The sequence below is a fragment of the Limanda limanda genome, chromosome 13, assembly GCF_963576545.1.
Source record: "Limanda limanda chromosome 13, fLimLim1.1, whole genome shotgun sequence".
In the NCBI taxonomy this organism is placed as follows: domain Eukaryota; kingdom Metazoa; phylum Chordata; class Actinopteri; order Pleuronectiformes; family Pleuronectidae; genus Limanda; species Limanda limanda.
The window spans coordinates 7943042-7957326 of NC_083648.1; the positions used below are offsets into that span (position 1 = coordinate 7943042).

At 45.0% G+C, this 14285-nt stretch overlaps 1 protein-coding gene across 1 annotated transcript; it reads left to right on the forward strand.

Moving 5' to 3' along the window:
• Positions 1–11686: 11686 nt before the first annotated feature.
• On the forward strand, positions 11687–14118 carry LOC133017736 (Krueppel-like factor 2). Its single transcript, XM_061083900.1, has 3 exons — positions 11687–11925; positions 12133–13102; positions 13227–14118. Exons 1-3 carry the CDS (start codon positions 11731–11733, stop codon positions 13400–13402), a joined length of 1341 nt encoding a protein of 446 aa, XP_060939883.1. The 5' UTR covers positions 11687–11730; the 3' UTR covers positions 13403–14118.
• The last annotated feature ends 167 nt before the right edge of the window (positions 14119–14285 follow it).

The window sequence follows — 14285 nt, forward strand, 5'->3', positions numbered from 1 at the left end:
CTTAGATTTCATCCGTGGTGCCCTTAGAGTTCAGTCCCCCCCCCCCCCCCAGGATCTCAGCCATGATAAGAACCAGTCCCCGTCTATTCCCCCCCCCCACACACACACAGAAAGCCCATAAATTACAGCCTGATCAATGGTGGGCCCCATTCAGGAAGCGAGTGGCGAGGCACAGATGATACGAGAGATACAGGTTATTAAAGAGGAGGAGGTGGGGGGGGTGGGGGGGGGTTTGAAGTTAACCAGTCGAGTGAGGCCCCTGAGCCGTTGCACCGGGTTAATTATACCTCAGTTGAAGTGTTAAATAGAAGAGTAACCTGCGCTTTGGAGCCATTTATTGAAGCCAGGTGTGGTGAATAAATCAATTAGGGTCTGAGGCTTCAGGAGCCAATGAGCTGGTTCGGTCCTCAGGGGGGGGGCGGCTGCACACGACACGAGTTCAACTCCTGACCGGTTTAAAAACAACTTCATGACAGATTGAACTGATTTTAATAGAAAAACTAGAACGCAAACACTGGAGGATTTGGCCAGAGACTTGATATCTCACAGAAACTTCTTCTTCTTCTTCCAGAAACAACTTTCAGGTGCATTAGCGAGAGAAGAATCGTTTTATTGAACGTGATTTCAGAAGAAAAACAAACATGGAGGAGGACATGATGTATGTTCGGTTTTGTAGAGAAAAACAAAATAACTAAATAAAGGTATTATATTACATTACATTACATTACATTACATTTAGCTGACGCTTTTATCCAAAGCGACTTACAATAAGTGCATCAACCCCGAGGGAACAAACCAAGAACAACAAGAATCAAGAAAGTACAATTTCTTCAAAAGTAAAGCAAAACTACAAAGTGCTATAAGTAAGTGCCATTTAAGTGCTACCAAAGTGTTAGTTTCAAAAAGTGGTTAGTTTTTTTTTATCAAGATACAGTCGGTAGAGGTGTGTTTTTAGTTTTCGGCGGAAGATGTGTAAACTCTCCGATGTCCGGATGTTGATTGGGAGCTCATTCCACTATTAAGGAGCCAGGACAGCAAACAGTCGTGATTTTGATGAGTGTTTAGCTTATTAGTGTTATTAGTGTTTAGTTTTGACCGTGACTTCAGAAGAAAAACAAACATGGAGGAGGACATGATGTTGTATGTTCTGTTTTGCACAGAAAAACTAAATAACTGAATAAAAGTATGCACGTAATCATGGCAGGATTATACTTACAACATCAGCTCCCTCTCACTGGCTATAAGTTTCTGTGGAGGCCGATAGAACATGTTTGATATTTAGGATTCAAGCTGAGAGCTCTCACTTGATCACTTGCATTAAGATTATTTTATAGATCCCTCACACTTCAGGATTATTTGGGCAGATGATCAGAACCTCCTACGACCCCAGGATTGTCGTAAGAGGCAAATCGGGTGTTTAAAATCTGCCCGGTCATCCTCCAGCGTGCAGCAGCCTTTAATTCTGAGCGCTGTGTGGTTATTTTAAATTCTGTTACAGCAGGAACCCATCATGCAAATCCTCCAACTGTTGACAGCGTATTTTCAAATCAGGTTTCATCAGCGGCTCACACACAAGGCCACAGAGAGAAACTGCAGAAAGTCGGAGAGGAAACCGACGTGTGGCTCGTCAAACCACTCTCTCCGTTGAGGTAGCACACTTTTTTGCACTGGTGTGGATCCGCTCTTTGCACCGTGGACCCACCTGGTTAGCAGACAAAACCACACTTCTAACACCAGTTCCTGTCAGCAGCCTCAGAGTGAAACAGCGACACATCAGAATCTGAAAGCGACACGTGCCAAATTGTCGATTCGTACCGGATCTCGTTTGTCTGTCGACCACAGATCACTATCGTCACTGGCTTTTTGCAACCAAACCCTGAAATCAAAATTACTCAGTGGTAGATCCACCCTCCACACCTGAACACTCCCTGTAACTGCTCTAACTGTCCAACGTACAAAAACACAGGTTTCTAAAGTTGCTGCACGCTGAAATCCCCATCTTCACTTTTCTCAGAAATACAGTTTAAATATTATACGTTGCAAAAACAGAAATGAAGTGATACTGAGGGAACTACTCTAGAAACCATCCGTCAGCATCTTCTCTCACCCCTCACCCGCTCAGAGAGCAGCGGGGTTTTATGGCAGTTTGACTCAGGGTTAATGTCCCTGTGCTCCTTTGAGATAACATCTGCAATGTGCAGAGAAACATGTCCGACCCCCAAAGAGCCACAGCTCCAGGAGCTCTCCGCTCACTGAAGGCTGGACGGCTTGCAGGTAAATTCATGATCTTCCCCCCCGGAGGAGAACAGACTCCACCTGAGTGGATTTGAGTTTCTGTCACTTCTCTCACCAGGGGCTGATGCAACCGTTAATCCAGGAAAAGAATCAAATTACAAATCGGTGGCTGTATGTGTGTGTTTTCTTTATTCAAATGGAAAACAGGTTTAAAACTAGATTTAAATAAACTTCTAATGTTCTTAAATACCTCATTTCAAAGTGGTCTTGGGCTCTAATCTAGATGCCACACTGTCTTTGTTACTATACTTTACTGACTTAACAAAAGCAGCAATAATCAATATTTCAATCACTATGATGCATCTTCAGACAGTTATCACCCACATCTCCAGCTCTATGTGGCTTTAAAAGAGCTTTATATCAAATGTCACCTCCTCTGACCTGCAACTTAGGTCAGAGGAGGTCAAAGTCCCTAGAAAGCCAAGCCAGCTATTTCCCATAAGAGCTGCAGTTGTCAATAAAGCAGATTTGTTGTCTCAATTCAAGTTAAGTCTATTTCTTGAAACAAGACGTTTCATCTTTTATAAATAATACAGCAGCTTAAAAACCTTATGACATGTCAAAAAAGCTTGTTTCATCTGAGATATGACTCAAAACAAGATGTTTTCAAGACTGTTTCGCTTAACAAGATATTCAAGATGCACTGTCTTAAAACAAGCTCCTTTATCTGAATTAGATCTTACTCTTTAGGCGATTTTTGTCTTATATTAAGTGTGATGAGAAATTAGACAAATATACTTGGCAAGATTTTGAGTTTTTGTAGTGTAAAGAACAAAACCGGGGCTAAAACAGAGCGATTACTGTATTTACATTCACTCCACAACTATGAATCCAATTGAATGATAATGTTGATCCATAATAACTGGTTAAATACACTATCACGATATCATCTGGACGAGAATGTTGTGTTCCCAGTGTCTTGGACTCGAGTCTACGGGTGAACGCTAACCGGACTTCCTCTCACGTCTCTAACACAGCCTCTCTGTTGCAAGCAGGGATGATTGAGAAACTTTTAAAATGCTCTCTGAGTAACCTCGTATACATCATACAGCTTTTTTTTTACAGGCGAGGTAGAACGACACGTAAACTGAACTTGTGGAAAATCAGCGTCATGACTCTCCTCACACCCATTCAGTCACATAGTCCTGCGTCACATTCAGGGTCCGGTTTTCCACTCACTGACACAGGCGCATCCCGACCTTTTGACCCTTCAGCCGATGACCAATCTCTGCTTCCCACTGGATTTCACACACGACAAATGACACTCGCTGCGACCTTTCATCAGTTTCCCCATCTCGTCTCCGCCCGCAGTCACTGCAAAACAACTCAGCAATAAAGTCCCGACCGCTTGGGGCCCGAATGACATCAGTCTTTGGCCCTTTCAGAGGCCTGCACCCTTTCAATGTCTTCCATTGAGCCCCAAACACAACCCTGCTCCCGGGTACAGGATCAATATCCACTCTCTGAAAGAGCCGGGTTCACTGGAAACAGGCGAGTGCACTCAAGGAATCGTAACCAGGTGCAGGGGAGGAAATACCTGGAGCATTCCGCTGCAGGAATGTTTTTATTAGCCTTTTTACAAATGTCGCCATTTCGAGGTGTGTACACTGTAAAGTGCACTGCAGGCTGGATCACTCAATCAACCCCAGCGCGGCTTCAATGGGTAACCTGTGCTGGGGCCGGGGTTATGCTATTTGAACAGCTGGCACAGTTTAGTTCGGCATGTTCAAATGTGCACCGGTGTGAGGCTGCCGTACCACACAGTCCCCCCCCCCCAGCCCCCTGCTTTCAGCTGGATAGACTCTACTTTATACAGTGTCATCAAAGTGTTGAACCAACAGTGGAGCTCACATGCCGACACTGGACGGGTCAGAAAATGCAAAACAAAACAGAATTATGTTTTAATCGACAGCTCAGTACAAACCACAAACTGTTGTTTATACATATATACATATACATATACAGCACATATAGATTAAATACAAAAGATACTGTGTGTTACTAATGCTGCTTTCAGACTCACACTGAACTCCGGACAGTTTCCTGAGAATCTCCAGAGGGGCTGAATGTGGGTACACAAATTTTCCGGGTATTTTCTGGAAATGTTCCTGCCAGACCCCGGGTGAAACGTCTGGAAAGTGTAGGAGTGGGCTCACGTGAGAATACAGCAGAGTGAGCGGGTACGCTGATGACGTTTCCAACACGGAGCGGAAGAAGAGGACGAAGAAGAGGAGCCATACACGTAGAGGACGCAGACAAAGGTATCGACTTGGAAAGACGACCAGATTTCAGAACTTTTTGACGATGTACATATGACATTAGGAAACGGAAGAGTTTACAACAAGCTGTACGACTCAAGGAGAAAATGAGACATGACAAAAAAACACAACAACTTGTATTTCACAACCAGCTCTTTGAATCGTCAAGTGTCCAAACGGCCGGTGTGAAAGTGTTCCTGTACTTTCAGAGCGGCCACTCGCTCCTGACCCATTCTCATCTATCACATAAAAAGAACCTTTCTCTGCACTTTGGAGAGAAAAAACATTTTCACAGTCAGAGAAGCCGTGAGTGTGTGTGAGTGTGAGTTTGTGTGTGTGTGTGTGTGTGTGTGTGTGTGTGTGTGTGTGTGTGTGTGTGTGTGTGTGTGTGTGTGCTGTGATGAGTGGGACCAGTATGATTCCTGGTGTTAACAGCTAATAAATTGGGGGCCCATCCCCCCGGTGCTCTACTGGCTCAATTATATCCACATGTAGCCATTACTCGTGCCATGTTAGCCCGAGTGGGCTGCATATTTTGAAAAGGTGGGTTTTCCATAACACTTGCTGAAAGCTGCGCTGGTTGTCGAGACACATGTTTGGGTTCTGTGGAAGCCAGACGCTCGCTGTGTTAATGCAGAGGAGCTGTGGAACGCAGCGTGGACCCAGTGTGGAGCCTTTGTTTTCTAAAGCCTCACCACAGTTATGTGTGTGCAGACGATAAACAGGTTTACTACCTGGAGAAAGTCACAAACCTTTCAAAGTTTCTCGCTAGAAACAAGAAAGGAGGAGTTCTTGATTTCAACCTTTTTGTCAATAGGTTTTTTTTCAGCAACACAACTGACGTGGCAATTTAAATTCGGCGAATTTGCCTAAAAGGAATCAAAGCAAACGAGCTGCAATTAAGTCAATAATTTGCATTTTAAGGTTCGGAAGTTGTTGAAACTGTTTTAGAGACGTGTTGATTCCCTCAAATATTGAATCTAACACGTTTTCACCTCAGTTTGTTTGTTGCTTTCTTTCTTTCTTTGTTTGTAAGTGTTGTTTGTTCTTTTTCAGGATTTGCATTATTTTTCAGGGAAAAATCAAATAAGTTGACTTAAGTGGACTTAATGGATTTAATCATCCTCATCATTTTATTATATTTTATTCATGTTATTTTATTATTTTATTGTATTTTGCACTGTGTCTGCTTTTATTGTACAACACTTTGCTTAAATGCGTGTTTTTATACGTGCTATATTAATAAAACAATTGTTACCATACTCAATAAAACAAAAATTTCTAACTAAAAATATATCCAAAATATTGAAGCCATGTTTTGTGTGGCTGGATTTTGAGTCGGTTTCTCTGTGTTCTCCGGTATCGACTCTTTTCACTTTACATCCCGACAATGTAAACAACCCCGGCAGTGTCATGCAACACATTATTCAAATGAGCGTTGTGTAATTACCTGTTGTATATACTGTAGGTCGCTGGCCGCTCTGTTTGGTGACAGTTATCTTCAACAGTGAAACTCAACTGCTCTGTAGTTATGTTAATTCCCCTGAAGATACTGAGTTGAATGCCTCTCCGCAGGTAGGACTGCGTTCTCCCTGTTTCTCTAAACCCACGTTTGAGGCTTTTTTTTTAAATTGGAGTAGGCCTGGAGCCAGCTCTTTGAATGTCACGCCGGCGACGCGTGCCAACCTTTTTCTGCCGAACATTTCTCGGCCCCCTCCGTCTTTTTTTCCAAATAGGGGGGATGGCGAGCCTCAATGGTATCATTCTTTGATTCTGTTTGAATCTGGCCGCGTGTGAGCAGGAAAAGGAGCCAAAACGTGCTTCCTGAGTGGTCCGGGGGGGAAACGCTGTAATAAGCAAGGGGCGGGTGGTTAAAAATAACTGAGCTATATAAGCGCAGAGCAGGATCCCACTCACTCTCAAACTCACACTGGCTCTGGCTGGGCCGGGACGTCCCAAGCAGGCCCGGCTGCCTCTCACACTCACACACAGATTTTCCAGGGAAGTTGGTGCAGCGAGCCACATGAGGCCGAGCTGATGAGTCCAGATCCCAACCGCAGTGACGGAACACTCACAGACACGATGCAATGCCTGTGTTCACGTCACTGACAGCTCAATAACAACTCGTAGGTGACAACACAGGAGCCCATCATGGAGAATATGAGACATATACAATGTACTGGAGGTGAAAGTCTCTGAAGACTCACTGTTACCATGTCGACGGAAAGATGTGCCGTTTGTTTTTCTGTCAACAATAAAGACTCTGAGGTGTTAACATGCAAACACTGAAGGCCGGGACTCTAGTGTAACATGTACGTGTGAGTGAAAGGAGGATATTGATTCACGTGTTCTACTTTCTCTCAGATTTGTGTCGAGTCCTTTGTATTTTGGTCAATCCCTCTGTTTGGGTGGGGTGTACATTTTCTGATTTACAGCATTGATGTAATAGTTCAAAATTTTATATATGTAAATTTTTTAGATGAGAGGAGAACAATGGAAATTCTCAACATCGCTGTTATGAGTTATACATGGGAGAGTCTCTGTAGAAGAGTCATTTGATATTTGATCAAAGTTAGTCTCATTGTTGCTGGTGTAAGAACATGTCAACAACTCTGTGACTCGTTGAAAAAACAAAGAACACTAAAGTCGGCAGCACAATCTTTGTGATTGTGAAATGAAATGTTGCCTAATGGCGAATCTATTGTGTAAATCACAATTCAGGGAAGGAGATTCTCAGAAGGCCTCTGAGGAAACGCTGCTCATCCAGGAGCAGGTAGCAGGGGGGGGTTCTGCAGGCCGGGGGGCTGTGATCTGACTTCAGGACACAGGGTCAAGCACCTGAGGAGGACGCTGCATCCCGACCAGCTCCGATGTGTCCGTCCTGTTCTGGACCTTTTGACCTCAGTGTGGACAGGGATCCTACAGGGATCCATTCAGGCCCACTTCTTTATGGAGGCCTCACAGATCCCCCTGACTTAAACTGAGAAATGTGTTCTGCAGTCGGAGGCGTCCCACCCATCCCAAGTGAGGCCCAATTTACCCCGAGATGAAATTCTCTCGTCGGGTACGTACACTTCTCCACAGGAAGTGACGGATCAGAATGAAACACAAACCTGCCGCTTCAACGTCATGCGAATTAGGGAGTTCTCTCTCCCGAGGAAACTCCCGAGCTGCCAGCTCCAGCTCTCCTGCTCCTTCTGCCTCTCTCTCCTCTTCACAGAGCTGCGAGCGGTTTCACATGAGTTCAGGTTCCTCAAGTGCAAAACCCTTCGGTCCTCTCTGGCTGACATCTGAATCCGCCAGGTGCAGGATTGTCTAGTAAAAAGTCTTCATGCAGTTCTGTTGCAAATGTCCTGTTAACCGGGTCCGGTTGCATCATGAGGTTTCACTGAGTGTGTGAGCAAATAATGGATAAACCAGCTGTGAGGAACTTCCCCTGTAGTGTGAGTTCTGCTCAGTGGCTTTTGGTTTGTGGTGGTAAAAGTAAAAGTTGATAAATAAAGAATATATTGTGAGATAAGGTTGATTTTTCTGTGTTATAGTTAAATTCAGAGTCAAAATTAACATCTCTACAAACCTCCGACATAGCAAACTTGACACCAGAGTGCCAAAAAATAAAAAATAAAAACCCAAACAAAGTCTAAGACAAAGTAAAAGTCACTGAGGTTATGAAAAGTTCAGTGACAGAGACCAAATTAAGTTCCTTATATTAAAAGTTTGAACCATGACAAAGCTTCAGGGCACCTGAGTGTAAACAGGGAAGTGAAAGAGCTCTCACTTTCCCTGGAAGCCGAGCAGAGGAGGAGGAGCGCTGCACGGACCAGGGGTCAGAGCGGGCGGTCAGGGGTTCAGACATCAGGCCGGCTGCTCGGCTGCCACTAAAAACACACTTCCTCTCCAGGCCTTTACTGGACTGCTGCCGCGTGACGCACTTTCCACCGAACACCCGGCGCAGATCAGGGATCAGGAAGTGGAAAGCTCACAGCTGCACTGACAGGGCTCTCTGGTCAGCGTGGACATGACAGCTTGATGAGAGGGGACGCTTCTCTCAGGAGGAGCCGAGCTCGTTCTTCTCTCTTCACACATTCATTACCCTCGCTGGGTGTGTGTGTCTCTCTGGGGGTTCAGATTAAAGAGAGTGTGTTGAAAGTGTGTGCAGAACACGATGTTTTAATCAGTGGTTATTAAAACACTTCCACTCACATGCTGACGTCCTTGTACTGTAACCACTGTTCCCACTTTACTCTCTGACTCTCTGGCTCTTTTTCAGAGGGGATCATATGATGCTGCTATGACGTGAATACTTTATGAATTTCAGACATAAAATCCAAGATATAACATTTTAAAGTGAGGTGCTTTTGTTTGTTGGAGTTTGTGGGTTTATTTTTGTTTGATTGAAAGCAAGATTACACAAAAAACACTAAATGGATTTCCACAGGACTTGGTGGAACGATGAGCTTGGGGTCCAGGATTTTTTTTTTACTCTCTTTAACCTTGTGAGATACAGCATTTCTCAACATCTTGACCATTCTGCATGGAAATCAACTAGGCATATTTAGAGGGTGTGAAATTTGGGCCTTGGCGGAGGTATGGGATCCGAGTGCTGGTCCAGTCTCTCCAAGTTGTAAAAAAACAAGGAAACACCTTAACTATTGTGCTTTTTACACATATTAAATATATATTAGTTATTTGTCACTTCACCTCTCTCATGTTTTGCGTAAATTAATATTAACATGTGAAAAGCATCAGTTATATTGATCTAGTAGTACAGCTGCTGTACTCTCTGCATAATAAGTACTTTTGACATTTCAAGTAAAGTTTGCTGATATTGCTCTAAGAAACTTTTGTGTTTCAATGGAAATATTATTATATTCACATTTTGGCATTGCTACTTATCTTATGAGCAAAGAAGCTGATGACTGTGACATTTTAATAAACTGAAATAAGGGAAAACCTTAGATTGTGGTCCCTTTATGTATTGTATTTATTTGGTATTTTCACGAGGATTTCTTTGTGTTATATAAATGATGTCTTCTTTAACTTGTCTTTAAATCAATTTGCTTTTCAGGACATTACCTTTCAATCCATTGTACTGTATTCTAAATCAAAATTCAAGTTCAGGTAAGTGATTTCACGTCAAGAAACAATATGATCTAAGTGTTATTTAAGGCTTTTAGAGTCACAATTAACCTGCTGACCTCTGGAGCCAGAGGGTCCCTGCAGAGAAAACCCCTCCACGTCAGAAACTAGATCCGTGCAGCCGACACATTAACCAGGAGGCGGCTGAGTTGTGGTGTAAATGTGTCTCCTGCAGTCCACACACACTGCCCGGCATTTACACCTGAATGGGACGTTACCTGGAACCGTGTTTACATCGCGACTGGCGCAGGGAGCCGAGCAAACCGCCTGGAGACGAGCCTGGCGCCTGTTTGGACAAGCCCGCTGTGGAGGGACAAAACCCGTCCTCCATTAATGATAATGAGGCGAGAGAGACACGTCCAACAGGTGGAGGCACAGACACACACACACGCACGCACGCACACACACACACACACACACACGCACACACACACACACGCACACACACGCACACACGAACGCACACACACACAAACTGACTCACTCACCCACACACAGGTTTGCACAGCCCTCCTTATTAAAATAATTGATATTAATTGTAATTAACATCTTATTTCTATTCATCTTCAATCTTATCCCTAAACTTAATCATGACTAGTTCATGTCGAACCTTAACCTATATAACCACAGTTCAAATGTAACACACACACACACACACACACTTACTCAATCACTAACACACACAGGTTTGCACAGCCCTCCTTATAAAATAATTGATATTAATTGTAATTAACATCTTATTTCTATTCATCTTCAATCTTATCCCTAAACTTTATCATGAGTAGTTCAAGTCGAACCTTAACCTATATAACCACAGTTCAAATGTAACACACACACACACACACACACACACACACACACACACACACACACACACACACACACACACACACACACACACACACACACACACACATACTTACTCAATCACTAACACACACAGGTTTGCACAGCCCACCTTATTAAGATAATTGAAATTAATTCTAATTAACATCTTATTTCTATTCATCTTCAATCTTATCCCTTAACTTAATCATGACTAGTTCATGTCGAACCTTAACCTATATAACCACCATTCACATGTAACACACACACACACACACACACACACACATACTTACTCAATCACTAACACACACAGGTTTGCACAGCCCTCCTTATTAAGATAATTGATATTAATTCTAATTAACATCTTATTTCTATTGACTTCTTTTCATCTTCTATCTTATCCCTAAACTTAATCGTAATAAGTTAATGTCTAACCTATATAACCACAATTAACATGTAACACACGCACACACACACACGCCCAGCAGAGAACATCTTAAACATCTTTATAAATCCGGCGTTATTATGATCAAACATTTAATATGCAGATGTTTTATGGACACAGATCTGGAGGTATGAATGGAGCGAGTCATTATCACGAAGGTGAAGAAACGAAACTGGAAACTGACAAATAAAACCACTTGGAGATTTAAAGAGAATCCTCTCGTCAGATTCAATAAAATCAATGAATCCTGACTTTTATGCTTCTTATCCAACGTGTTTCCTGACCCACTGCTCTAAGTTGTATATTTTATTGTGTAAATATTAATATGTATCTGTCCTGATGATTAACAGGGAACCCTGACAGCCTTCATATGAACTTCTTACTGCCGCTCCATGGCCTCGGGCGCTCCTCTGTCACTCCTCAGCCTTGTTCTATTTCACCTCGTTACGTAAGAACGCACGGTTGCCATATCTCCCGTTTGTGTGTGTGTTTATGATTCTCCTGCAACTTGTTTCCAGCAGCTTAGCGCAGGTTGGTCAGGTTTGCGTGGCGTGCGTCAGCGTGCGGGGGAGGGAGGGAGCGCGCTTTATAGGCAGCTCCCGCACCGCTGTGCCGGTCACACGCCTGCAGCAGCCGCTTTATAAAGAGCTATATTTACCAAACCCTCTACGTGGTTTCCTGAGCTCTCACAATTGGCCAGGAGCGAGCTGCCCGGAGAGTTAAAAGGTCGGAGGACCTCCTACCACTTTTCAAAAACTTGTGTTCATGCCCGTGGAGAGACACCACTGGGACGCGGGCGCACGGACTCCAGGCGCAGAACCAGTCGGACTCCACCACAGTTCCCAGTTTGATTACACCGACCAGTTTGATTACCACAGCGAGCAGGAGATGGCTTTATCCGGAGTGATGCTGCCGTCGTTCGCCACCTTCTCCAACCAAAGAGAGAAACCCTGGGAAAACGTGAGTTAACGAGTTGGATACAATGTAACTTTTTTTGTTTCACCTGTTTGTAGCGAAGTTTGACACAACGAATTTGCGTAAAGAGAAACAAAGATGCAAACTTAGTTCATCACATTAACAGAAGGAGAAGTTGTGTGTGTTTTTGTGTAACTTAAACTTGTGGTGCTCGGCTCTGTGAACTGATGGTGTTTTCTTTGCTCATTCCAGAGGTGGAAAGGAGAGATGGACAAACTGGTTTCCAGCAGCTGCTCCATGCTCGAAATGGTACAAAACCTGGACAATCACAGCAAAAAGGACGACGAGGATCTGAGCAACTATCTGGATCTGGATTTTATTCTCGCCAACACGACGGGCTCGGACAGCGGAGCGGAGTACGTGGGCAGCGTGGAGCCCATCGGCATGTACCCCGGAGCCTCGGTGCCATCCTACCCGGCGGAGGAGCACCGATCCCCGCCGCCTCCGTACGGCGTGAGCCTCATGACGGAGCTCCTTCGCTCGGAGGGCTCCAACAGCTTCTCCCTCACCCGCAGCCCCAGCGTGGTGCACGGCAGGTTTTACGTCAACACCGCTCCTTCTTCTTTCCCTCGGCTGGACAACATCAAGGTGGAGCCCTCCATGGACGCGTACGGCCCCTGCGTGGGCATGGTGCCTCAGAGCTGCAGCAAGATCAAGCAGGAGGGCAACGTGTCCGCCTGCATGCTGGGGGGCTTCGAGCAGCCCCGGGTGGCCATCTCCCCGCGGGGGGCCAGCAGCAGCATGACGCCGCCGCTGAGCCCGGACGAGCAAGGGGTGGCAGCCTCTTCCTCGGAGTGCCAGGCCCAGCTGTGCCACTCCATGAACTTCCAGCAGAAGTACCACAGTGCGGTGCCTTTCCCGCACAACAACCAGCAGCACCCACAGCACCAGCACCCGCAACAGCAGCTGCACATGTCCTACCACCACAACCCGCACGGAGCCTTCGGCATGTACGACGAGGGTCTGGGTCTGCAGCCGGGCGGGCACCGGGTGATGCTGACACCGCCCTCCTCGCCCCTGGAGCTGCTGGAGTCCAAACCGAAGAGAGGGAGACGGACGTGGCCGAGGAAACGCACGGCGTCACATACGTGCACGTTCGCAGGCTGCGGGAAAACTTACACCAAGAGCTCCCACCTCAAGGCTCACCTCAGGACGCACACCGGTAAGTCACAGCTCCATCTCCCAGTGCAACCAGTCTGACTACATGTCTCCTCTCTGCACAGCCCAGTGACTCCTCTCTCTCTCTGTGCACGTTCTGACCATGTCCCTTCTCTCTGTCCCTCCAGGTGAGAAGCCTTACCACTGCAGCTGGGAGGGCTGCGGGTGGAAGTTCGCCCGGTCCGACGAGCTCACTCGGCATTTCAGGAAACACACCGGACACAGGCCGTTCCAGTGCCACCTGTGCGAGAGAGCCTTCTCCAGGTCCGACCACCTGGCCCTGCACATGAAGAGGCACATGTGATTGGACCCCCCCAAAAAAGAACTTGGGGTTCAGGGGTGTGTGTGTATGTGTGTGTTATTTTTATTGTGATCCAACTGATGTATTTTTTTTATTTAAGTTGTTCTCCACATGACCAAAGTCCATGGACCAAAGTTTTTTTTTTTATAAATATATATAATATTGAATTAAAAAAAAAAAAGTTTTAGTGTTATTATTTTCTAATGACGTAGCTGGTACTACTTTGGTTCTTTGAAAGCTTTAGAAAAGCTTTGTTTGCTCTAGAGCAGGCAGACCAAGAAGGGGCTGGCCCTGTATATACTACTCTTCCTTGACAGAACTGGAATGCGGTGTTTGACACAAGTGCCTCTCTCATGACTGTGCTACTGTAAAAAAACTCTTTAGTGACAGAAAGACATGGCCACAGACCAGGACGTGTTCTCGTCCACGGGAGTGAGATGCACATGCAGTTGCCAAAACGTGTGCAAAGACAATGTTTTATTTAAACTGCCTCAATGTCCAAATGGCCTGAACTGTTTTTGTATTTTATTGCTTCTTCCTGCTCGGAGTCATTGTGTCTCCTCTGGTGTGAAACTCCCTGATCCAGCCCCTGTGTACACTATCAGGGCTTGATGTCCTGTGCATTATTTTTTACTTAAATTTATAAGAATATGTAAATGGAATTTTATACTGTGTAAAATGTGTATTTATTGTAAATATTAAAAATCAATGAAATTGAATTGACGTCACAGCCTCTCTCTCTATTTCTGAGCGACCTCTTGTTCACACCTCGACTTCAATGAACCACATGCGCCCACTGGAAGTTTCATACTCTGCTCACAGCCGCAGGACCTGCACACCATCACATCACTGACACTAAACGGGTTATACATGCTGCCATTGTATA

Bases quoted from the DNA above. Each gene is read 5' to 3' on its own strand.
- LOC133017736 (XM_061083900.1), top strand. From the start codon at position 11,731: ATGCCCGTGGAGAGACACCACTGGGACGCGGGCGCACGGACTCCAGGC. The intron at 11,926-12,132 runs GTGAGTTAACGA...TGCTCATTCCAG, and splicing joins GAGAGAAACCCTGGGAAAAC to AGGTGGAAAGGAGAGATGGA. The intron at 13,103-13,226 runs GTAAGTCACAGC...CTGTCCCTCCAG, and splicing joins TCACCTCAGGACGCACACCG to GTGAGAAGCCTTACCACTGC.